This window comes from Taudactylus pleione, unplaced genomic scaffold (assembly GCF_031769625.1).
Source record: "Taudactylus pleione unplaced genomic scaffold, aTauple2 ptg000256l, whole genome shotgun sequence".
Taxonomy (NCBI): domain Eukaryota; kingdom Metazoa; phylum Chordata; class Amphibia; order Anura; family Myobatrachidae; genus Taudactylus; species Taudactylus pleione.
In genome coordinates, this window is record NW_028284658.1 from 15,614,190 (window position 1) to 15,641,014 (window position 26,825).

The window sequence follows — 26,825 nt, forward strand, 5'->3', positions numbered from 1 at the left end:
AATAGCCAGAGTTGTTCCCACTGCTCTCTCAAAGCAAATAAAGTAAACTGAGTAGCTGTAGCACATCTATTCACATCACAGTAAAGGACAAGCTATCACGATTTGGAGTGCATTGCCATCGCACTACTAAAGTAAATGTTGAGACAGGGTAATGTAAAAGAGGAGAATGCACTGCATGCCTCATCACGATCTGCACTGTACAATATATTGGATTAATTTAAAACTAAGGAACGAGTGTCACATTCAGCCATCTGTTCTAGAAGTCTGTTTTCTCACAACTTCAGTTAATGCGCCTGCAGAGAAAAGCACTTGTCGTGCAGTTCAGACGTTTGCTTTAGAATACAATGTTGCATGTGTATTTATATATAATCAAGTTTAAAATAAAAAAAAAAATAAAAAATTTAAATAAAATCAGTTACAATAAAATAAATGCAAGAAAAATTAAAAAGAAACAAGGCGATGAATGAACAATAGAACACCTACTTTAAATCTCAAGTGCAACAGTGCAGGTAATCTGTAATTACAAATTGCTCTAATCAGGTGGAATTACCCTTTTCTTGCAAAGAGTGGAAAATGCGGTTTTCAGCATTACAAACATTTGCAGTACTTTGTGAAGGTGTGTTATTGATTACCAATACATCAGAAAAGGAAGACAAAATTCCACATGAATCATTCCTCAATGTATCTAAATAAATGCTGCATTGGTGTTACATCATCTACATGTTCTATGGTCCGGCAAAAGTCTTGTTGCAGTGGATATAAATCCAAAAAAAAAAAAAACCACACAGAAATCCAAGCATTTCACATTCTTCTGCTTACCAAGCAAAGTTCACGCTCATCTCAACAGCAAAAGCCAAAGAAATAACACTTTATTTTCATGTTTTTGTATTTACAGAATCCACAATATCTTACTTGACATCCAATATAAACCAGTAAGACGGTCTTTGCAAATACATTTTCAGCCACATTGTAAGTGAAAATTACTTAACTAAAATAGCTGTAGCATTACATTTGTTGAAATGTACCAAATAAGACAAATTAACTGAAAACATTTGTACACGTTCATTTCCAAACATGCAATTTGGTATGGCTCAAATATATTACACATTAATAGCTGAAACAGCAAAAATTATGAAAAACAGGGTATGGAATTTTGACTAAAATAAACCAGACATGTGAAACAAGCAGATTTGTTTGTAAACATTGAGGCAAACCATAAAAAGCACACAATATGCACATTTTTAAATAAAGAGGGGAAAAAAAGTGAGTCATGGAGAATAGAAAGCTCTATACCGGTTCTACTAACTGCATAAATTAGTGTTTTGCTTAAGCTATTTCCAAAATGTCAAACCTGGTCTTAATACCCAGCATAAAAGTGGGCCAATTGTATAGCACAAAACAGTCTGAAAAATCATGTTGCAGATCTTGACATTGGCAGTAATTTTATTAACAGAAAACAATTTAAACAGTATGTACAGTCAGCATTCAGATGTCAAAGCTTGGGGTAGCACATCCACGTGATCTGTTGAAAGCATCACACGAGTTGCATAAAAAGGGAGAACAAAAGAAAACCTGCAGAGAAACCACCTCTTCATTCAGCTTGTACAATCTTCTCAATTGCACATAAAACAAAATATCAGGTTCAAACCTATTATATCACCCCCAAAATATATACAAATGGTAGAGTAATTCTGCAAACCATGGGAATAGAAATTTTGCCATCAGCTCAATGTATACAAGTAATCAAAAATGCAAATTTTCAAGAAGCACATAAAGGGCGGAATTCAATTGATTACGCGGTCCGGATCTCCCGTCTAAAGTGACAGGAGATCGCGGAGCGCTATTCAATTGATGCCGTTTTCGCGCTGATCACGCCCATAGGAGGTCAGGTTTAGCCGCGTAAAGCAGCTAAGCCCGACCAAAGTGTTGGGCGCGACCGCGAAAAGTGATGTTAGGGTGCCCAAACAGGTCACTTTTCGCACATTTCAGCTCTCATCCCCCTGGGTCTGCGAGCTGAAATGTAGCGCTGGCAGCTGATCGCGCCCGACAGGAGCAAGAATTGAATAGCTCCGTCGGGCGCGAAAGGGGCTGGAATCAACTGAATTCCGCCCAAAGAGGTAAATTATGCAAGGGTTCAAAATCCAGCTGCACTATATTTAAGGCAACCGAGAACAGCAGATAAATCTGTTCAATTATTCAAAACAGCAAATGCAGTCACCACAACAATGTTGCAGTCTTCAGAAATCTAGGAAGAAAGTCCGCTAATGAACACCGAAACAATTAAAAAAAAAAGTTTGAAAACATTTTTTTTTTTTGTGCATTTATACTTCGGCAACCGATGGCAAAAGCTATATTCCACATATTGTACAAGCAAGAAAGGCAACAGTTCCATCATACAAAAACCTGATTTGCAGTGCATTCTAGGCAGACTTTTGGTAAACATTATTGCATGGATATTTGAATAAAACAGGTTTGGATCACCATACTGTCTTCAAAGCTTTGAAACATACCAAGATTACATCTTCACTCCAATAATGTACAGCAAACAATACAATAAGTTGAAACTGTGCCCTTTTAGAATTAACACTGTTCAAAATAAAATAAAAAAAACCCTATAATCATTGCTTTACTAGGCTTTGACTCAACCAAAGCATGCCTAAAAAGTGAGTTTATATGAAATCTACCACAATTACTGCAGTGATTTGTGTGTGTTAATAGATATATAATGTACCCAAGTCAGCATGTAGCAAAACATATATACAGGTTAAAGCAGCTTTCTCCGGTTAACTAAAGTATGTCTATGTCAGTCACAGTACAAAAGACAAGCTAATCATAATCAAAAGTGTGGACAAACTAACCTAACACAAGTTTAACTTTCCTTGAGCCTATTGGTCTGTCATTTAAATCAACCACAGCTGCCATTGCTTCATCACGTGACTCAAATGCAACCATGGCTTCCCCTGTAGGCATACCCTTATCACTATACTTTAAACACACAGAACCAGGTATCAGCTGGTAGCCATAAAAGAAATCTAGTATTTCATCGACAGAAACTGTAAAAGGCATATTCTGCACCCTAATTACAGTTGGACCGGCTTTCCCAGACCCACTACCAAAACCTGGAGGACCACCCATTTGTAGATTTCCTGGTCCAAACCCTGGAGGGGCACTTAGAACTCCTGGGCCACTTGTTAGGTTTGGTGGGGCAGGGTTAAAGCTAGGGGGTACATTTGCATTTGTTGGTCCATTTCCGAAAGGAGGGGGCCCACTTCCAAAACCAGAGGGAGGGGCATTGAAATTATTGGGACCACTCCCAAATCCTGGTGAATCAATTGGTGAGTTTTGTACATTTGCTCCAGGTGGTGGCGGTCTAGGATCTACAAATCCGCTTCCCAATGATGGGGGTGGAACAGGGGGTGCAAAGTTATTATTTGGCCCACTGAATTTACCAGGAAAAGGGAAGTTTTGACCATTGTTTTCTTTTAGATTACTGCTCATGAAAGAAAATTCTTCTCCACTAGATCGAATTGCATCGGGTGTGGAGTTCCCATAATTTAGCATTTTGAATCCCTTCCTACCTGGTATGGGAGGATTGATCTCAATTTCTTTCCTGTCTTCATTATTTACTACACGCAAAAATGCATCTCTCCCATTCAGCTTTTTGCGGTTTAAACGCTCTGATTTACGAGCATCGTCTTCACTTCTATACTGAACAAGTGCCTGTCCTAAGCCTTGCCCATTGTTATCTATCAAGACATGTACACTGCTCTCCTCAACTGCAACTCCTTCTAAATGAAAGAACTGAAAAACATCTTTCCTAGAGATGTTATATGGCAAATTTGACAGATGTCCCCAGAGCCTTGGTGCATGCTTATCTAGCTCCATGTCTAGGGATGAATCTTTGTGATCAATATAATTGAAACCCTGTAATTTCTTTCTAATCATATCTATCTTTTCTAACATTTGATTCTTCGAGATTGGGTGAACTTGAATAAAACGGTTACCCATATACTGCTTATGGCGGTTCAACGCAGTTTTATAATCTACCTCATTCCTTAATTCCAGAAAGCCTTCACCAGTTGCTTTTCCATTGGGTCCATAAGCTATGTAGATACTGTCTTCGACAATGTCCAGTTTTTTAAAGAAATCTATGATGTGTTTGTTTTCTGCCTCATAGGGAAGCCCTTTCAAATAAATGCAGAAGCCATGTTCATGTGGGGATCTGGACCTGGGACGTGGCTGCGTGTTGGGCGATTTGGACCTGGGCATTGACTGCTGCATCAAATGAGGGGGGCCATGGTGCCCTATGTTGTGTTTTAGCATGTGGCCACCAGACACTATCCACTGTCTCTCAGTTGCCGGGGTGACTTCAACAAATCTCTGTCCCATAAGCATTCTATTCCGTTTCAAGGCTTCAAATGTGTCATGGGGAGTAAGAAGCTTTACTAGTGCACTACCTGTGGGACGACCAATGGGATCTTTCAAAATAAGCACACCATCTGTACGTAAACCATGGAAAAACTCCTTAATGTCAACATCAGAAACAGGATGAGGTAACCCATGAAGAGACACATATGGATCATCATGGTTAAGAGGAGGAGGTGGTTTCATTGCATTTTGAGAGTTTAATGGCATTGGATTTACAGGGCCAAGAAACAGAGGGTTCATACTACTGTTCATTTGTGCACCAGAGCCATTTATCCCTGCAGGTAAAGGCCCTACAGGTGGTGGGTTCATGAGTGGCATTCCAGACATTGGAGGAAGAGGAGTCATTGGTGGTACTGGTGGAACAGGGGGTATTGGAGGAACTGGTGGAACTGGAGGTAATGAAGTAACAGGAGGGGGTACAGGCATAGGGGGTATAGCAGGCATGGGTGGTAGTGTCTGTATTGTTGGCATTGGTGGAATTGGAGGTGGAGGTACAGTAGGCAGTTGTGGGGTTACATTGGGCATAGAAGAAGAAAATGAGGGATTGCAGAAGGCTGCACCTAGGCTTGGCGGAGCATTTCCAATATTGGCTGTAGAAAAAGTTGTGACATTCTTACTGCTATCAATTACAGAGGTAACTGCTGAGACTGTGCTAGTAGGAGGGCTGCTAAAATTAGGTACAGTTGTTGGCAAACTGACCCGGCTCATCACAGAGCTACTAGTCATTGTTGGATTTGGTGGCGGTCCCGGACGATTTGAATTTGCAGGTGGTAGATCAATATTTGCAGTTTCAAAACGCCTACGACTAAGTTCAATCATGTTCTGCATTTCAGTCTTACTACTTAGCAATAGTGAGACTTTTGACCCTTTGATTGTACCACCTGTGCGCATCATACCAAGTCGTGCATCTTCATCGGTGGCAAAAACGATGAAAGCCTCACCCTGTTCACCCCCTACAATATGTACGCCACCATCAGGAATGGTCAGTCCAGAGAAGAAGTGCCGAATGTCCATGGTCCCAGCCACTATAGGCAGACCTTGCAAGCGGATGACCACAGCCATGCTGCTCTGAAACAACACACACCTGCAGATGAAAAAAGGCAACGTCCAAATCAGACTCAACATTTATAAAAACTACCTTCATCCATATCATTTTTGCAGCTTAACAATTTATTAAAAATAAAGATGTATACTGTGCAATACACCATTACAAAAAATTGGCATACAGATTAAACAAAGAAAGGAATGGAAATAAAACGACTTTAAGATAAACTGAAAACCTCAGAAGAATGTATATAAAACTAGACAATTTTAGATTATCCATAGCTTGTACAGAAGGACAGACTTAAGGATTTCAGGCACTCCTTTTTGAACATTTAATATATGGCCAGGACTTGAATGTAAAATTCTGCACCCAATACCACACAGAGCTTACCACTATGGTATATGTCCCTGAATTATTATACTCTACATCAATAAGACGACAGGAGAGTTCTTGGAGGAGACATGGGTTATAACTTGATTTGGTATCCAGAAATTTAGACATAACATTCTCAATAAGAGAACTAAATATGAGGGGTATCCCTAATGTAAATGTTCCTTATGGCAGGGATATAAAAAAATAAAATTATTTTCATTATGGTCCTCTCATTTTTGTTTCCTGGGAAAGGGAAACTTTCTTTTGGGATACCCCTTGTATGATGATTTTCAAGTTGGAAGCGACTGCCAACATGTATTAGCAATTTCAGACACATTCCCTGAAGTGCGCACATGTTATAGTAACAAATCAAAGAAAAAAAAAAAAAAAAAAAATGAAGGAGGTCAGACCAACACTTAATGAGTTTTAAAAAACCTATTGCATTAGATTTTAAAACTTCAATGGTGAATGTAGTAGATTGGCTGACCAATTTCATGGAATAGTTTAAAACTAAGGAGATTTTCTTATGTAAATTCAACTATATTGAAACACAGCATGAATGTGTGTTAACCAAAGCATGTGAATGTAATAAGCATAAAAGTGTGCTAATGTGGCTCACCACTCCTGAGAACTGCAGTACAAATTTATGTATTATTACAGACTACATGCTAGAAATATTCTAAAACACCATTGTTTTTATACTACATGCTAGTCAAAAGCCATACTTGACAAAAGATCCAACAGGAGACTGATACTCTAATGTTTCTCAAACCTTTATTTGATTGGCAGACCAGAATATTTAGTTAGATGTCACCTATTGTAAGTGCAGCATAATTTTGTAAACAAAATCTAAATTCAAAAATCAGCTTATTATGGGGGCCCGATCAATCTAAAGTGACAGGAGATCAGGGGACAATATCCAATTGTTTTTGGGGCGCTCATGCCTTTTCACACATGTTGCGCCAAAAAGACTGGGTTTAGACACAAAATGGCTAAACCTGTCTAGAGTCCTGGTTAGCAAACACAAACCGCGGTTTGGGCACTGAAAACCAGGACTTTTCGCAGATTTAAGCTCGCCACCTCTCAATTTAGTTGCTGAAATGTGCGCCCATTAGTAACAACTGCAGGTGACAACTAAAACCGCTCCCTGTGAATTTTTTTGCATACGGCAGTGCTAAGAAGAAAAAAATAGGCACAACGCAGGTAATGATTTAATGATGTCACCAATGTCTAGTTGACAGGCTTTATACACATGAATCTTTGTTCAGTCATTCAAAAAGTATCACTAACCTATTTATATATAAAAAAAAAAAAAAAAAAAAAAAAAACATCCTCTAGCTAAACTTGGAAGACACTTACGATTATCTCTGGTTGCCAAATTTCTTTGTACAGTGCTCAATATGGATGACTTGAATAGCTCAGTGAAAGACTGGATTGGTTTCCGTATACAAAAGTAATTATAGAAGTGGGACATCACAAGAGATTTACCATTGGGTCATTCAGTGTCAAATCAACACTGATTTTACCTCACCAGCTCAGATTTTGCTAAAATTTGGTATATGGAGAGTATATATGTAGTCTAATAAAAATACAATATTTTTATTTAAATATCTCATGCAGTTTCCAAAATATGTAAAGTTTTCAAAAAGCTGTCATAAACGCACAACCAGCATATTTTCAAATCGCCATAGCAGCTCTCCTAATTAAGCTAGAGCGGTGTTTTTTTATGCCCTTTCCTATGATATGCAACATAACAGGCTTTGTAAGGAAACATTTTCCAAATTCAAACAAATTTTTGATCATGATGAACTCAAAAAGTTCGCCGACAAAGTTAAAAAAAAAATATGAGATATGGTAAGAACTTACCCTTGTTATCTCTATTTCTACGAAGTCCATAGGGTTCCACAGGATACCTTGGGGTATAGGTGTGACGTCAGTCGCAGGGCACCAAAGAGTTAAGCTTTAAGCCTCCCAGGATGCACTAGGTCCCCCTCCTATACCCCGCCCCCAGGCCAAGGCACCTCAGTTAGTTACCAAGCCATAGGCCGGAGGAGGAGAAGGAAGAGAGAGAACAAAGATCTGGACACATACAAGAATCACATTCTCACCAGAGGGAGACGGAAAACCGGTGACCAGAGCAAAGCCCATCTGCAGCACAGGTGCGACAGGGCGGGAGTCCTGTGGAACCCTATGGACTTCGTAGAAATAGAGATAACAAGGGTAAGTTCTTACCATATCTCATATTTTCTACTTCAGGGTCCATAGGGTATCCACAGGATACCTTGGGGATGTCCCAAAGCAGTATCCTTTAAGGGTGGGGACGCTCCTGTGCAGAAAGGAGAATCCGCCGCCCGAAGGAAGCATCCTGAGAGGCGAAGGTGTCAAACCTGTAATACCTCACGAAGGTATGGACAGAAGACCACGTAGCAGCCTTGCAGATCTGAACTGCCGAGGCACCACGTCGAGCTGCCCACGAAGGACCCACAGACCTAGTGGAATGAGCCTTCAGAGAAGGAGGGACCGGTAGGCCTTCATGAAGATAAGCTTCAGAAATAGCCATACGGATCCAGGCTGCCAAAGTTTGCTTTGAAGCAGGCCAACCCTTTTTACGGAAGCCAAAGAGGACAAACAAAGCGTCCGACTTCCTAAACGAAGAAGTGCGGTCAACATAAGTCCTTAAGGCCCGCACAACATCCAAAGAGGCCTCACCCACGGAAAGACCCGGTGAGTTAAAGGCCGGAACAACTATTTCCTCGTTAATATGAAACTGGGAAACAACTTTGGGAAGAAACTCGGGCCGAGTGCGGAGCACTGCCCTGTTCCCATAAAAAACCAAGAAAGGGGGTCTACAAGAAAGAGCCCCTAACTCAGAAACACGTCTGGCCGAAGCAATGGCCAGAAGGAAAACAGTCTTAGCTGTTAGCCATTTAAGAACCACTGAGCCCAATGGTACAAACGGCGGTCCTTGGAGAGCCCTCAGGACCACAGCCAAATCCCAAGGCGCCACAGGTGGAACAAAGGGCGGCTGAATGCGGAGAACACCCTGCATAAAGGTGTGCACATCCGGGATTGTAGCAATCCTACGGTGAAACCAGACAGATAGGGCCGAAACCTGTACCTTCAAAGAAGCAAGGCGAAGCCCATGATCTAGTCCCGCTTGCAGGAAGGCGAGAATCCGAGACAGACGAAACTCCCGCGGTGCATAACCTCTCGGTCGACACCACTGGAAGAACGTATGCCACACGCGATGGTATATCCTCGCGGAAGACGGTTTCCGAGCTCATAACATGGTACGCACCACAGAGCTGGAAAACCCCCGGGACCTCAGCATGGCCGTCTCAACAGCCACGCCGTCAAAGACAGCCGAGTCAGGTCCGGGTGAAGGCAAGGACCCTGAGACAGAAGGTCCGGTCGTAGCGGCAACCGCAGAGGAATGTCCACGGACAGACCCTGAAGGTCTGAGAACCAGTGCCGTCTGGGCCACGCGGGAGCTATCAACAGGAGCGTCCCTCCTTCCTGTTTGAATTTCCGGATTACCCGTGGAAGAAGGGAGACCGGAGGGAACAGGTATGCGAACCGGAACGTCCACCGGACGGACAGAGCATCCACCAGAGACGCCCCTTCGTCTCTTGTGCGAGACCCGTACCCCGGCAACTTGTTGTTGTGCCGGGACGCCATGAGGTCGATTTCTGGAAGACCCCACCTGTCCACCAGTAGTTGAAAAACGTCCGGGTGCAGGGACCATTCCCCCGGATGAACGTCCTGGCGACTTAGAAAGTCCGCCTCCCAATTGAGCACTCCCGGGATGAAGACCGCTGATATGGCCGGAAGATTGCGCTCCGCCCAAACCAGGATCCGAGAGACCTCTACGAGAGCCGCCCGACTGCGAGTTCCTCCTTGCCTGTTTATGTAGGCCACGGTGGTAGCGTTGTCCGACTGGACCTGCACCGGGCGACCCTGGAGAAACCGCTGTGCCTGCTGGAGAGCATTGAAGACCGCACGGAGTTCCAAGATATTTATTGGAAGCTCTGCTTCTGTCGGCGTCCACCTGCCCTGGAACAAGTGTGGACCCAAAACTGCTCCCCAGCCCCGAAGACTGGCGTCCGTTGTCAACAGGACCCAATTTGGAACCCAGAACGGACGTCCCTTGTTGAGGTGGGTCGTCTGTAACCACCACGTAAGGGACAGGCGAACCTCCTGGGTGAGCACAATCGTCTGGGACTTCAGAGACTGAGTCAGCCCGTTCCACTTGGACAGGATCAGGTGCTGCAGAGGTCTGGAGTGAAACTGGGCGTATTCCACCATGTCGAACACCGACACCATGGAGCCCAGTAACCTCATCGCCGAGTGTAAGGACACCCGGCGGCTGTGCAGACAACTGCGCACCCTTGACTGTAAAGCAGAGATCTTGTCCTCCGTCACGAAGATCCTTTGCTGTCCCGAGTCCAATAAGGCTCCAAGATGCAGAATCCTCCGAGACGGGATTAGAGTGGACTTCTGCCAGTTGATTAGCCAGCCGTGCCGTTGCAGCAGTGCAATGGTCAGGTCCAAGTGGCGTAACAGGAGCTCTGGAGATCCTGCCACCAATAACAGGTCGTCCAAATACGGCAACATGCGGACTCCCTGCAGCCGCAGAGAAGCCGCCATGACCGCCATCACCTTGGTGAAAACACGTGGTGCTGTTGCCAGGCCAAAAGGTAACGCCCGAAACTGGAAGTGGTCGCTGCGGATTGCAAACCGAAGGAACTCTTGATGGCGCAAAAGAATAGGGACATGCAGGTAAGCGTCCTGTATGTCCAATGACACCAAGTAGTCCCCAGGTTCCAGCGCCAGAATGATGGACCGTAGGGTCTCCATCCGAAACTTCGGGACCCGCAAAGACTTGTTGAGTGCTTTGAGGTTGAGAATCGGACGATATGACCCATTGGGTTTCTGTACCAAAAATAGATTTGAATAGAAACCATGGCCGCCCTCTGGGAGAATGGAACCGCCACTATAACTCCAGCCTGGAGCATAGTGTGCAATACCTTCCGCAGCTCCGTAGCCTTGTTCCGGTCTGATGGGAGACCCGTGGTGAAGAAGCGAGCCGGGGGTCTGTGCCGGAAGGAGAGGGCGTATCCGTGGGAAACCACCTCCAGAACCCAAGTGTCTGTCGTAGTGGTCGACCAACACTGGGCGAACTGTAGCAGGCGGCCTCCCACCCTGGGATCCCCCAAAGGGAGGCCCGGACCGTCAGGCCGCAGGCTTGTCATCTGGCTTGGGGGCCGGACGTCTGGTACTCCATGCCTGCTTCCGGGGCTTGACCGATTTCTTAGGGCCAGCCTGTCGAGGAAACGACTGTGGTTTGGGCCTGCCCTGGGCCCTAGATGACCGAAAGGACGATGGTCCCGAACCAGAAGGAGCAGCGGCCGACGGGAGACAGGCAGATTTGGCTGCCGCCAGCGTGGCCACAATCTTATCCAGATCCGGACCGAAGAGAACTTCTCCGGTAAACGGCAACGCTTCCAGACCTTTCTTGGAATCTGCGTCCGCCTTCCAGGATCGCAGCCACAAGGTGCGACGAGCAGCTACCGCTGCTGAAGAAATTCTAGACACCAGAGTACTAATGTCTAGAGCCGCCTCGTTGATGTAGGTGGCCGAATCACGGAGATTGCCAATCAACTCCGCCTGATCGGCCGGACAGTCGGATTCAAAAGAAGCCTCTAATGAATCCGCCCAGCGCTCCATCGCTCTGGCAACCCAGCAAATGGCCATAGCCGGCCGTGCTGCCCCCCCTGCAAGGGAATAAGCGGACTTCAGGCAGATTTCTACCTTGCGGTCCGTAGCATCCTTAAGGGAGGACATGGATGGCATCGGCAATGTGGCACTACGGACAAGACGGGTCACGTGAGAATCCACCTGTGGAGGGGATTCCCACTTCGCAAAATAATTATCCGCGAACGGATAAGCCACCGCCAGGCGTCTCTGCGGCTGGTATCTTTTGCCAGGTTGTTTCCACGCCTCCTCTAAATGGTCCACCAACTGACCCGAAAGAGGAAAGACTGTGGCATCGCCCTTCACATCTTTGAAAAAGGCATACTTAGATTTAGCCGCTGGGGGAACTTCGTCCTCAATCACCAAGGCTGTGCGGACCGCCCGAATAAGTCCAGGAATATATACCTTGGACTTAGCATCAGCGTCCTTAGTATGGAGAGGTTCCTGATCGTAAGGATCTAGAATCTCCCCATCATCAGACGTCCCTTCGTCATCCTCATAAGGAGCGGACAGAGACGCCACCGGCCTTTTATGAGACCGCATCACAGACTCCCCTTGCAACACATCCGACAAGTGCTGTACAGAACTCGTCAGGGAGTTAACCCACGCTGGCTCCTGAGAATCCGGGAGCGGGGAAATAGGGAAACTGTGGGGTACCACCAATTGTCGTGGGAACCCCTGCATGGGTGACGACACCACAGACTGCTGGGACAAACCCATCGGAGTAAACGCGGGCTGCGGAGCTAACTGGCCCACTAAAGCTGTTAACGCCTGAGCGAAACAAGCCCAGGGCGGCTCCTGTACCGGTGCTGTAACCGTAATAGGCCGCGCCATGGACAAACACTGCCGGCAAAGGCCCTCCGCGCTACCCTCCCCCTCCGCTAACGGTACTTTGCACGTGGTACACTGTAGCCGGAGGGGAAAATCACTTTCAGACATGATGGCACCACGTATGTGACCTCTCTCACCAATTAAGTATTAAATAGGCGAGAGACCACCCTGCAGCACCGCACCGCAAGGGCTTTAGCAGAAAGAACAGGGACAGTAATAAAGCTGACAGTTTAGAGAAGAAAAGATTACAGGCAGCAGCGCTAGCACAGTCACATACAATGCAGAAAAATAACAATTCCTGCACTAACAGCGCTGATCACTCAACTACACAGACACAGGGCCTGGTAGGACACAGCGCTGCATACACAGACCTGACCACAGCGGAGGAGAGGTATGCGGGGGGACCCAGACCACGATGCTTCCGTCCAGCGCTTCCAGCAGCGTTCACCATGCGTTCTGGAGAAGATGGCCGCCGAGGAGCAGAGAGGAGGCTGGCCTGGGGGAGGAGCGCTGCCACAGGACCAGTCGGCAGCATGCAGAGAGGGCTGTGTGCAGCGGGGGAGGCGCCGGCTGTGAGACAGGGAAGGCGCGCTCCCCTGGCATGCATTTAACCCCTGGGACGCCGCAGCGCTACCGCTCTGCTGCGGTCCGCTGTCCCAGGGGGTAGTGGAAGCGCAGGTTGGTCGCCTGGCTCCACGCTGCAGCCAGTCCCCAGGGAGCCCCCTGCCTGGGGACTTAGGACCATGTGATCAGCGGGGACCCACCGCAGGACGCCGCTGCTTACCTCTGTCCCCCTTGAATCCGGCCATGGTCCGGAGCATCTGGGGTCACCGCTAGCTGTGACCCCAGACGCCCACCAGCATCCCCGGATCAGTACCGGCGTTCTGGTACCGGCGGGGTGTAGGGAAGACAGCATGGACTGACTGTCCATGCTGTTCATCCAGTTGTGCAGCCACAGCTGCATGAAGAACAAGCTTCAGGGGCTCTTCTAGCCCCCACTCCAACAGGTGCACCCGACTCCGGCCGGGCACCAAACTAAACTGAGGTGCCTTGGCCTGGGGGCGGGGTATAGGAGGGGGACCTAGTGCATCCTGGGAGGCTGAAAGCTTAACTCTTTGGTGCCCTGCGACTGACGTCACACCTATACCCCAAGGTATCCTGTGGATACCCTATGGACCCTGAAGTAGAAAATTTCTGTAAATAGTCTATACCAGTGATTCCCAACCTCGGTCCTCAAGGCACACTAACAGTCCTGGTTTTAGTGATATCCATATTTGTGCACAGATGGTTAAATCAATATAACTGAGGTACTAATTAAGTCACTTGTGCTCAAGTATGGCTATCCCTAAAACCTGGACTGGTGGTGTGCCTTGAGGACCATGGTTGGGAACCCCTGGTCTATACCAATGTAAAATGTTTTTTACAATTTAAAAGTGGGAGGATAATGGGCTCACAAAGCCTACTGTGTTGTAGATCACGGGAAAGGGCATAAAAAAAAAAAAAATGTAAAAAAAACCCCAAGATTACACCACTCCCACCTCTCTAGCTTAATTATTGATTAATGGTTTTTGAAAAACTTTACATATTTTGGAAACAGCAGGAGAAATTTAAATAAAATTTGCTATATGTGTAATCTAAAAAAAAATACTAAATTTTAACAAAATCTGAGCTGGTGAGTTAAAATGTAACAAAAAGGTGTGTTGATTTGACACAGAATGGCCCCATTGTAAAATAAAGTGTTCTGAGTGACACGTGGAAAGATTTAAAATAAATAAATAAAAATCAGAGGCTCATTTGTCATTAAGGTATGCATAAGGAAACATTCCATAACACCCTGACATTTGTATACACAGAAATTCTTAAAATGTTACCAAACCTGTAAAATGATAGAATGGGGTCTGATAAAAAGTTATAAAATATCTATGGTGATGAATGCTAAAAACTCAAAACTACAGATACTAGGCTTTCATAATAAAACAAACAGACAATGTTATATTTACAGTTTCAATTACTTGGCAAGGAAGGACAGGGCCCTAGAGTTCCAGAAACTGAACCAGAATGCCATTTTTCCTTTGAAGTACATCTTATGGGTCTGGGCAAAACCTGAGTAATGAGTGATAGTGTTCCTGCCAGACTGCGAGCAGGAAGCCTTTTCCACGCTGAAAGGGGGTGTGGCCGGCCTGATGACAGAGCGTGTCCTTGTGGCACGCCCCCAATTCATCACACTTGGGGGCGTGCTCAGCACTTAGAGGTTCTTGACTTCCCCCAAGCTCTCAACCAGTGGAGATCCGTCACCGCAACTTTTCCCACCCGCGGGTGGGGAAGGCACAGGACAGGCTGTTTTAGCAGGGCACTGCTAAGAGTGCAGGGTGATTTTTGCCCCTTTAATATCGGGCAGGGCACGGTGTCCGGGAACACTAAGTGAGGCTGTGGAGTGAAATTGCAGCTTCCTACTGGTCATTCTCTGCCATTTTAAAAAGGCATGAGTGGAAGTGTTTTATGGGGTGAAACTGTACACTACAGAAACATTCCCAAATAAAACATGGTGTCAGATTCAGAGTTGAACGCTATTCTGATGTTCACGCAGTTGAGCAATTATCTGTTTCCTTATGTGCCACAGCTGCATTGCGCACGTGCTGCAAATGAATTGCGATCACGCTCTGAGGATTTACTGACTGACAGGGAGACACCGTTTTATGGGTGGTTACAGGGTGATCTGGCCAAAGTGCGGGCGTGTCGGCTTAGTTTCCTGGGCATGTGCTAGCCAGCGTCTGCGATCACGCACGCAGAGGACAAAACTCCAGTATTAGTTACCATGCCCATTCTGAGTGACCATAGACTCCTTCGAGTCAATGTTTTGAGGATTTGCGTCCAATGCTCCAATTGTGTGCGCAGTTGCAGGCAGCTGCGAGGGCTCCAGTGGCAGTCTCAATACAAATTCAGCATGCATTAGCATATTTTAGCAGTTGCTAAGCGGCAAAATTGCAAATGCTTTTGCATTCGCATACAACTCTCAATCATGCCCATTGTCTAGGAGGCAGTCCTGTGCAGGGTACAATTAAAAAAGGTTCAATTAATCATCTGCAGCTTATGGACAATCCAAATATATAGGGACAGTTTAACAAAGCTTAAAATTAATGAAAATGCCATAGAAGAGTTTTGAAAGGGAGACTGAGCAAATCAATTGTTGCTCCAGTCGGGCGCTAATAGCCGCCGCTGCACACATTTCTGCTTGCTGTCCTGGTTTGGGCACGCTAATTTTTAACCATTTAACTGGTCTAATCACACGCAACAAGTGCTATAATTAATGGGCTCCCAAAACAATTGAATTGTTCCATCAGACATCCATTAATTAGCACAACCAATAAAGCAATTGAATCACCCCAAATGATTTTTCAAGTAATTATATCAAAACAAGCAGCATGCTAAAAATAAAAATGCATCCATGGATATGGAAATATTAGTGTCAGACCAGTTTATTTTAATTTTACTAATTGTCAAAATCATAGGCGGTCATAAGAAATCTAAGTGATAGACTATAGACACAGAGTGGGGCAATTATTATGAAGTCAGGAGGATTTGCACGTTTTGCACTGAGTCACCGAATTAAGCAAATTGGCTATTTAGTGTGACTGATAGCAAGTCATAACATAAAAACTATTACACAAAGGGTTAGAATAAACAACTGGTTATACACTAAGAAACAATCACAAAACAGTTATGCTTGATTGCAGTTTCTAGGACAAACCAATATGCGTAAAGTATGAATATTTGTGGATGGTGTTTAACCCCTTTTCCTTTGAAAGGAAAAAAAAAAAAATGATGAATTATAATAAATTAATCTCTAAGAATATTTGGATAGTGTCGCAGAATTACAACGGTGTTCTATCCACAGAGTATGGAGAGTTTATTCTGATGATTTAATAGGGGGAAATTTAATTCATGTCATTGACGCGATGTGCCGTTCCTGAATGGCACAGTGTTCTGCTGCCATCAAAAGTTTTCCCTAGCACCCCATAGAAGTGCAAGCGAATATAAGCTCTCACGAGCAGGGCCCTCATTCCTCACGTGCTTCTCCTCCTCCTACTTCTAGTTTCTTTTACTCCTAACTCCCCAATTGGCACCTAACATTTGGTTGCTGAGGCCCTGCTGCTTGTGTTATGCAGCTATGTGCATAAACCATGTCCTTGTCCTGTATTGTTTTATATATTACTATTAACTTTTTTGTGTGTGTGCTCATTTATGCACTGTGTAAGGCGCTGCGGAACCTTTGTGGCGCCATATAAATAATAAATCTTGCTATGTTGGCACTACCGTACTAGTCTAAATGTGCGCAGTCGCACAATTACGGCACTAGTCGCAGAACAGAACAGCGCCACTGACAAAAACCAGACACTTGTGTGGTAATGGGGAAAAATAAATAAAAATCTAGTACTGACTACCTATGCTGCACACACAGAAAAAATTAAAAATAGAAGTTCTCAAAATCCAGGGCACTTGGAATAGTTTTTGTTGGCCCAATGTACACAAACCCAATTTCTTCTTTGGTAAATAAAAATGCTCTATTTAGCAATCATGATCTATAGCTAAGGGACTAGTGTACCACAGCAGGGTTTAAGTTCAGAACATGAAGTCACTACCATTGTAGCTTCCGGCTTCTGGGTCCCCTGCATACCACCATCGGCGCCTCAGGGTGTTTGCATTACCATCAGAGCATGTCTGCGGTCCAGGTCCTCCGCAGGTCTCCTCTCCGGCGGCTACGGCTGCCCTGGAGGCTCCATACGGCATGTGTGAACGGAGCCACCCATACAGTCCCTGCCGGAGAGGAGACATGCAGAAGAACATTGGGTATGCTACCATGGGCTTCGCTGGCCGTTTGCATTATCACCGGAAAATGTCTGCAGTTAGGTCTGGGTCTCTGCTATCTCCACTCCAGCGGTGGTGGGGACTGTGCAGGACGCTCCATTTGGCACAACAGCAGCAGGTGTGAAGAGAGCCTCCCGGACAGTCGCCGCCGCCCCTGGAGGGGAGACATGAAGAGGACCCGGACATGCTCTGATGGTAAAGCAAACCACCACTGGCACAGATGGTAGTATGCAGAGGACACGGAAGCGAAGATAGCAGTGTGAACCATGTTCTGAACTTGATCCCCACAGCAGAGCGATAGACTTTAGTGATACTGCAGATCCTCATTCAAACAGCAATTAGCCACCAGAATGTGCACAAAAATGGCAGTTGCCAATGACGGAGCACAAAAAACAAATATCACAATATTGTGATGGAATGGTAATTATACTCCCCTGTAATATACTGATAGTGAAATAAAACAGACTAAATATAGGTGGAAAGCGCTGCACAGACACACAAGGAATCAAAAGAAGTTTAATAAATCACTGTTTAATAAACAGTAATACACAATAATATACCTCCAGTCTACTAATACTAAAATGTTAATGTCTGGAATAGCATGGTACACTGCTAACATAAATACACAATGTAACAATACCAATGGATACAATAAAAGATAACAAAATTGTCGTGGATAAAGGGACTAGGACCCGTCCCCTCCTGTGGATATGTCCTGTCAGTGCTAGGACCTGTCCCCTCCTGTGGATATGTCCGTGCCGCACCAGTGTGATCTGCGTCCTCACAGCCAAAGTCTGCTGTGTTGTAGAGAGGAAGTCCTACACCGCACAGGGCGAGTGGGTCACATCAGGAGTGTCAGCTAACGGACAATGCGGAGTAGCGACGCCGGTGTGAGCATCTCCACGGGACAGGAAACAACAGCTCCAGAGATGTGGGAGTGCACAAATTGAACAGTCGTGTTCTCTTTATCCACAACATATTTGATATCTTTTATTGTATCCATTGGTATTGTTACATTGTGTATTTATGTTAGCAGTGTACCATGCTATTCCAGACATTAACCTTTTAGTATTAGTAGACTAGAGGTATATTATTGTGTATTACTGTTTATTAAATAGTGATTTATTAAACTTCTTTTGATTCCTTGTGTGTCTGTGCAGTGCTTTCCACCTATATCTATTCTATTTTTACTGTTGGGAAGATTGGCAATTATTCCCAGGTGGTAAGCAGCAGCATATATAACCAATATATTTTCACCTGATAACTGACTGCTTGGCGCCTGATATATTGTATTCAGTGAAATAAAACCACCTTTCATATAACAGTCTATCAGTCCATTTCTAATTGAGATTGACAAAAAAAAAAAAAATCTCCCTTTCAGTGGATATAATTCTCCTCTTGGAGGGTCCTAATTAGTCAGGTATACAAGTCCATACATATTTCCCTTTTAGTGCTGCTTATAGGTTTTACGGTTTTTGAAATGGTTGTGTTATTTTTTAATGAAAATTAAATATTTTTTTATTTGAATCTGGTCCACAGGCTTTGCATATAGGCCCTGATTCAGAGCCGGACGCTCTGACCAGATAAATAAATATGGAGCGTCCTCCTGGACGCTCGTATAGCTGTGGGTCACCACCCACAGCATATACGAGCGTGCAGGATGATGGTCGCGATGGTCTTGACCATCGCCAGTGCGAGCAGAAGCCTGCGGTTGAGTTTCTCAACCGCAAGGCCAGGAGTGATTTTGGCTTTATCAGAGCCAAAATCACTCCCACTGACATCACTAATGATGTCAGTGGGGCCGGCTTCTGACGGTAGGCGTTCCCTTGGGAACGCCTCCGTCTGGCAGGCACGCCCCCGGCACGCCCACCAGAGGGGGCGTGCTGCCAATCAACATCGACAGCACGCCCCCTTTGATCAGACACAACGAGCGAAGGAAAGTCCTTCGCTTGTCGCGTCTCGCGCATGCGCACGACGGAGCTCCCTCAGTCGTGCGCATGCGCAGTGCACACCATCGACCCAAACCAGAGGCTATAGTTGTTATTCTACTACCTTATGAATGAAGTGTTTGCCACACCTCTTTTGGGATTGGAGGGGGGGGGGGGGGGTGTATTTCAATTAAGCACAATAACTCATTCCACAAGTTTTGCTGTGTACCTCAGAGGTGCACTAGAAAACATACAATGTGAAGTCTACAGAAATGGCTTAAATGTGCCCAGAGGCACATTGCTTTGAATTCACCCCTTAGATTGTAAACTCATTTGAATCAGGATCATATTTTCGTTGTGTGTCAGGTCTTTTTTTTTTTTCTTCCAAGTCTCATGATCTGTGTAATGCAGTGCTCAACAAATCCCGGTCACCATAGCCACCAAGATTTTAGACCTGGCAGCTAGGTTTTCCAAGCAACTGGCAAGTTTCCCTGCAACTAGGTTTTCCAAGAGCACCTACAGTACACTACAAGTAAAGCAGATTACCAAAAGAAAAAAAAAAGAAAAATTGCTCCTCCAGAGGTGTTTATAGAAGTATGCCTCTCACAGGAGTAAGTGTCTACCCGCCACCTTCAGTGTGGCTCCTACTCCTCCCTCCTGCAAGTGTGTGTGGTGAAGGGGAAGCCGCCTCAGCCTCCCCACAGCAAACGGACAGACTCACTCCCTCCCGTGCCATGCCACCATACTGTGACTGCCTACCATAAGAACTACATGATAGAGGTCTACTGCCAGAGGCTTCAGGACCTGGGGGAGTTTGCTGGTTACAGGATGGTGCCAGGGCTGCTAAGGTTTTCCAGACTCACACCGCAGAATTAACTTTGACAGGAAGTCCATGCTGACAGAGTCCAACGGGGAGGACTAGGACTCAGACTTTGAAAGCAAGTGACTGATACCCTTTCTAGCTACCACAGTGTGGTTTAGATAAGATTACAACCCCAACCTGGGGCTTCTACAATGAATGCTGGCACTTTTAGTTCTTCTACAAGTTTCCTCAGCTTGGTGCATTGGCTAAAAGGGGAAAGTCCCTATGGCTGTATGGGGGAGCCTGCCATTAACTCCACTGCTGGATGAGTTGTGGTGCATTTTGTTATTGAATACTGGTAACAGTACAGTGATTTGTATATGTGCCACTCGCCAATAACTGCCCCCTCAGCTGTATTGCTAGCCACCAATACTACCCCCGTCCTGTCATCTGTCAGTGGTGCTACATCGACTATCTGCCACCTGCCATCCAGCTAAACCAAAGTGTTTGCTCGCTCTCTCTCTCTATCTGTATATATATAGGACTCTGAAATAGATATCTCCTTAAGGAGATGTCAGACCAGGGGTAGGCAACGTGTGGCACTCCAGCTGATGTGGAGCTATACTTCTCAGCATGGACCTTGCAGCCAAATTGTTGCAGAACATGTTGGTATGTTTAGTTCCACAGCAGCCAGAGGGCTGCACATTTGCTACCACTGTAGCTAGTCAGTGCTAGGTAGATAAAGCATTGCTAGCGCTCTTCTAGATCTGGGTGCTTTATTAATTCATAGAACATGTATGTGTTGTGTGTACTGTTGTGAATGGGCTTCACTGAATTTGGGGTATACATTGTGGCATAATATGAATTTGGGTCATACTGTGTGGAATAATATCAATTCAATGTGATGATGAATAGCCGCAGGAGGGAGCTATTCAATACACTGCGCTGTTTGCCTGGTAGGGAATTGGTTAAGTTGGGTGTTTAGTTGAGAGTACTGGTACTCTCCAACTAAAGTGCCGGCCTCGATGCCAACACTTGTCGGATTTATACTCGCATCCCCAGGGCGGTGCAAGAAGAAATCCTTTAGACCGCCCAAACATTGCGTTGAATTGAATAGCTTCGGGAGCTCCCTCCTGCGGCTATTCATCATCGCATTGAACTTGAATTCCCCCCATTGTACTTTATATGCTCTTTGTAGATTTACAGGAGGTGCTTATGTTTTTTTTCCCTTACTTAACAAAAGAGAAAGGCTGGTTTAAAAAAAAAAAAAAAATAGATATCACATATATAAATACACACACGCTGTTGAAAAAGCTTGATATATTGAATGCAAAATCAAAAAAGAAAAAATGCATTACAAAAACATTTACGCTAATACCTTACCTGCAATACAGCGGATTATTTTTTTTTCCCCTTAATTAGGTAGAGGCCAGTCAATCCTGTAGGCAATTAAAAAATCTTTAGGACTGCAAAAAAAAGTGAATTAAGGCAAACATGAAAATCAAGTAACAAAGCAACAATTTGAGAGATTTTATAAAAATAAAGCAATTTGCAATCCAGTAATATTAGACAGAATACTAGACATAATGCAAGTGTTGCATTTTTGGCCAGGTTTACTAGAATCAAAACTCCAGTGAAAAATAATCACACCTTGAAGCCCATCAGACGCTTGAAAACAAATAATTGCAGAACCAGACCTCTAGATAGCATTTGCTTTTAAACAAGATATCACACCCGCAGTCCCAAAACAGAGAAATTAATGCTAGAGCATAGTTTTAGGTGTATTGTCCATTGTACTAGAACGGTGTTTATTTTTTTTTATCCATTATGAAGTACAATTGTACTCAAAATAAAGTCATGCATTAAGACAAATAAAAATTAAAGATTCTACATTCACAGCCAAAAACGTCAGCCTGAATTTAGACTTGCCTTCATAAGTAGTAGACTTGTGTTGTGCACCTCCAAAACAAAACACAAGTTTGTTAAATACCTAAACACATTGCCACTACCCTCAAGTGAAACACAAACATTTAGTTGCCACCCCTAGAACCACAAAATATTTCCAAGCTCACTATTTTAGCATTTTCCCAAATTATAAAGCAAAATAAATTTTAAATTACAGCAGTTTTTTTTTTTTTTCAAAGTCAAAATAAATTCTAAAGTTTTAAAGCTGTAACACAGAAAATATTCTTGCTAAATTGAACCATAAAGTAACCATTGCGAACAGACAAGCCTGTACATCACATTGCACTTCTGCATGATTCAGATGGAGACAAGCTGCAAATTAAAGCTCATCTTTCATTGCCCACATTCTACATACACTGAAAGCACAATTAATTTTGAAACTATATATAATATGACCTGTCCTGAGACCAACATATGCTGTGTGAGTAGGGGCACGTGCCACGGGCAGTGTGCCCCATGGGCCTCCTGCCCTGCCAACAGCTACCAGACCACGGAGGACAGAGGAAGAGGCCGGAAATTGGCCAAAAGATGTTGCGATTGGGACAAGCGAAGGGAGGAGGAGTGACCTCTCGGGTCCAATATATTCGTATATGACAAACAATTGGGAACATAAAACCACTATAATAGTGGAATATATCAGTGTGCCAAAACCATGAATTGTTCTGGAATGTTGCAAAAACGTATATAATATTGTTAATTCTTTTCTACAATACTCCTATAAATGAAAGTTAGGACTTGCTACTATTATTGCTAATGTGTAAATTGCCACCTCAGTGCTTTCATAAAAATAACTAGATCATTTACATCAGTCCCTGCCCCTTAGGAGCTTGCAGTCTGAATTTCCCTACCACACTAAGGTTAATTGGTTGTTGACCAATTAACCTATCAGTATGTTTTTAGACTGAGGGAAGAGATGTATAGAAACAGAGAAAAACAACTCAATATAGGAGGGCAACTCAATTAATTTGTGGAAATAAGCCATAGAATGACTTCCCACAACAAATCCCGAAGCTGTACTTATCGCGGATTTCTGCTCGCACCTTACTGAGGTGCAACCAGAAATCCATGCTAAAACAGAATGATAGAGAGATATATATATATATATATATATATATATATAAAATAATATACCCGGCACTCCTGGATGAAATCTGTAATGCCTTCCTGGGGTGATCACACACCCATAACAAATACACAAGAATGGCAGCACTCTGCAGACTTTATGAAGAATCAAAGTCTGCACAGTGCCACCATTCTTGTGCAAAAAAAATATATATATATATATTTTAGTTTTAGCAGGGCAAAACATCCTACCAGATTTTTTAAAAAACAGCCAAATGCACCCTGCCCTACCTGCCAGAACCCTGCTGAAACAGCCAACCGGGTGTGCAAGGTCCTGCGGGCTGGAAAAATTGTGGTGCAGCGCTCACCGCCAGTGACCAACACATGTAAACTGGAGCAGAGAGTCAGGATTTTAAAAATAAAGTTGAAATGTGTACAGTGCAGCAAGCAAAACACTGTCACAAAAGCATTTTCTGAATGGTATTCTTCAGCAATTATGAGGTAAGCAATAGTTTAAGTCAGAAACAAGAAATCTGCATGTGTATTGCCAAACTGCACTATCACCAAACCTTAAAAATATGTTATGATAGTCCATGATAACGCACAAAACACAAAAAAAGTCAACTCATATTTAAACATTTTGGACTGTATGCAGATTGTAACAAAAGCATTATAGATCTCACCAAACCCACTTCAATCAAACTAATGTATCAGCTTTCCTAACACATTCAAAGGAATAAGCACAGCTGCCCTTCAATAAAAAGCAGTCAGTAACATTAAACAGCTTGTAGTTACACTAAACATTTTGCAGTCAACTCTAGTAAAAACAAAAAAAAAAGTTGAATTTAAGTATCTGAACGGATACTTAAGATATATACATTGAATTACATGTTATTAACAATATAGAACATGTTTGTTTTTATACAGTAAAACAATAGTTAAAGAATGAAACAAGACAAAAAATAGTCACAACTCATGGGTTTGAGATCCAAAACACCAACTCATGGCTGCATAATACCTCATTTTTACACAGCAACACAATTATAATGTATAATGGTATTACATCAACTACAACAAAATAAACATACAGAAAACATACACAGAAGATTGTGAACCAAATATAAATAGAACTGCTATTATACCAGGAAGCAAATAGTTAAGTTGCATCACTAAATCAAAACACAAGTAAAACAAAGCAAGCAATTCAGTATTTGCAAAAAAAAAAAAAAAAGCTAAAATTGAACTGGCCTTTACAAAGCAAGGATATCATGAGGAGCCAACTAATATTCTGCTATAGTTTACTCAGCCGAATAAGAATGATGAAAACAAAGTAATGTTAAAATGTATAGCTTTATATTGTCATTGTGTATTCTAAGTAGGTACTGGTTGTTAAACACAAATTACATCAAATAAGACACATGCACCTTGTTAGGACATGAGCCTAGACAAAAAGCATGTACAGTATGATGTTCCCAGAAATCTGATGCACCCTGTGAAACAAAGTCAACCTGAATTGTACAAGTGCATGTTTAATAAATCCCAATACACACTGACAACTGCAACCACCCACTTACTGGTTTACCAGAAAAAATAGCTTTGAGCTAGAAGAGGGAACACAAAAGAAAAGACAATTTTAGGAAATATGCCAAGGGACAAAGTTATGTCAAAACTCATTTACACAAACAAGGTAAACACAACTAGTGACACCACATTTAAAGTGCTCTTTTTAAATAAAGGATGTAACCAATTACTAGTATCCCATTTGTATTCCAATTAACAGGAGCTACATCTCATCATACCTGTGCAGACAAATAATACATCTAACATACCTGTGCACAAAGTGACTACTGTAACTCACCTCCTAATTCTAAGGCAAGTGCAGTAACCGAAGGCGGATACAAGTAAACGGCAAATGTGAGCTTTAAATCCAAGCAAAGGGATAATGCAGTAACAAGAGACATTAGGGAGAAGACACGGCTACTCCTGGAGCTTATTGTTATACTGTACACCTACATGTGGTCACTGAAACCTGGCCTTAGATTGCCAGGCAGACATTATAATCACAGCTCTTGTACTATTATCACACATTTAAGCCTAATTTACTCCTCATTGGTCCCCAAACAGATTCTTATAAACTCATACTACAGAAACCTCCTTTGTTTCCTGTATTCACGGGACCCGTCACCCACGAAGCTCAATGCATGGTCAACCTTTTAAAGAAGTGCGATAGAGTACTACAAGTCCAAGCATGACCTGTCAGTGACCTGCACCTCCACACGTTACATGCGACCGTTCAGACCGATCGCTTGTGTCCCAGCACATGAAGGAGGAGGCTGCATCCGCCCACAAACATGGCCAGGAGGCGGCAGCGGCTGCGTGTGAAGGGGGAGGCAGCCATGATGCTACTAAATCACTTATGGGGAACACATACAAAAATATAGCATATGACAAATGGCAGGAGTTATACCCCTCCGTGGCAAGCAGCGCGACCACTACCGAGGCCTCTCCTTCCACAGGCCTAACCCCCTCATTATCCCCCCTTCACAGTATCCTGGCGTCTCTTACCGCTGCACTCTGCTATACTGAAAGAAAAGAAAGAGACAACGCAAAGGGGAATGTGAGACCCCACACTCTCGCCCCTCCCGGTCTCCTCTGCTCGCGGTGCTGGATATATTTTATTATCGCTCTTTCTTCGGGAGCAGCCGCACAAAATGGCGGCGGCTGCACAGGCATATGACGTCACGGGGAGGTGCGCATATACTATAAGAGCGCTAGTGGGCGGAGCCTGGGAGCCCCGCCTGCCCGGGGGCGCGGGGAGATGGCAGCTAGTGTGGAGTTGTGGACTCTGTAGTAATGACGGGAACGCGCGTCCACCTGACTGACCCTTGCCCGGATGCCAGTGGAGTTGTTGTGGGGAGCAGTGATGCTTTCTCTCTATGGGGCCCATTTATCAAAGTATATTTGAGGTTTAATCCCCGAAAATTCGGGGGTTTACCTAAAATACTAAGAGGGGTATTCAATATGAAACGTTAACCTCGCCAGCGAGGTTTTCGCCGCACATCGGAGGTATTGCCAGCAAAAAAGTATCGCGCGCGCTCCCGCTTATCCCCGTATTCAATTTGAAATAGTTGAAAACGGGACCCAGCGATACTTGGATCGACAAAAAAAAACTTGAATTTTCAGGAATTAATTGTAGCAGCCCCCTAAAGATGTCCAGACCTCGGGGATCACTATGGGTACCCCCCTTTTTGCCTGCAGAAGAAAGTCGGGGTTTTTAAATAGCCGTGCAGGTGTTTTTTTTCCCGACATTGAAGAAGTGATGCAGAAGAGCACTTAGGTTTTTCTTTTCGTTTTTTTTAAGTGGTCTCATCAAATTTGGGGTCCATGAAAATGGTTACTAGCATATTTTTAAGTCCCTAAAGGTAATTTTTTTAAATTCTTCAAAAATGCACCTGCCGCTACTTTGTGCAATGAAATAAACATAGCTTTGCAAGGTGTTTTTTCCTGCCGCGGCTATTAGAAACCCCGACTTCCTTCAGTAGTTAAAAATGGGGGTACCCATAGTGATCTCCCATGTCTAGACATCTTTAGGGGGGTCCCTAGAATATTTCCCAAAAATTCCCGTTTTAGTTAACCTGTAAAAAAAATTAGTAAAAAATGACAAAAAAAATGACGTGTATGGTTCCACCGTATTTTAGAAACCAACACCAGGCTGCAGGGACTAGTGCTGGTTTTAAATATAGGGGGCAAAAATGACGTGGGGTACCCCCTA

At 44.0% G+C, this 26,825-nt stretch overlaps 2 protein-coding genes across 5 annotated transcripts in view; both read right to left on the bottom strand.

The window, feature by feature from the left end:
- CPNE1 (copine 1) overlaps positions 1-25,707 on the bottom strand; it is a 146,873-nt gene extending 121,166 nt beyond the window's left edge. For 2 of the 3 annotated variants that reach the window (XM_088480681.1, XM_088480683.1), the window contains exon 1: positions 25,619-25,707. The gene's annotated coding sequence lies outside the window, so the exon portion shown is untranslated. Of the gene's footprint in view, positions 1-21,409; positions 21,492-25,618 lie in introns of those variants that run through there. The other variant, XM_088480682.1, reaches the window with a different exon arrangement.
- RBM12 (RNA binding motif protein 12) lies at positions 853-25,695 on the bottom strand. 2 transcript variants are annotated; one of them, XM_088480680.1, is made up of 2 exons: positions 25,619-25,695; positions 853-5,512 (listed from the first exon to the last, which is right to left on the bottom strand). In XM_088480680.1, exon 2 carries the CDS (start codon positions 5,488-5,490, stop codon positions 2,854-2,856), a length of 2,637 nt encoding a protein of 878 aa, XP_088336806.1. In that variant the 5' UTR covers positions 5,491-5,512; positions 25,619-25,695; the 3' UTR covers positions 853-2,853. The 2 variants fall into 2 exon arrangements, with proteins under 2 accessions (XP_088336806.1, XP_088336805.1); XM_088480679.1 differs by lacking the exon at positions 25,619-25,695 and adding an exon at positions 21,410-21,490.
- Positions 25,708-26,825: the final 1,118 nt, after the last annotated feature.

What these genes read in the sequence shown, in the direction of transcription:
- RBM12 (XM_088480680.1), bottom strand. Translation starts at nt 5,490, where the DNA reads ATGGCTGTGGTCATCCGCTTGCAAGGTCTGCCTATAGTGGCTGGGACC.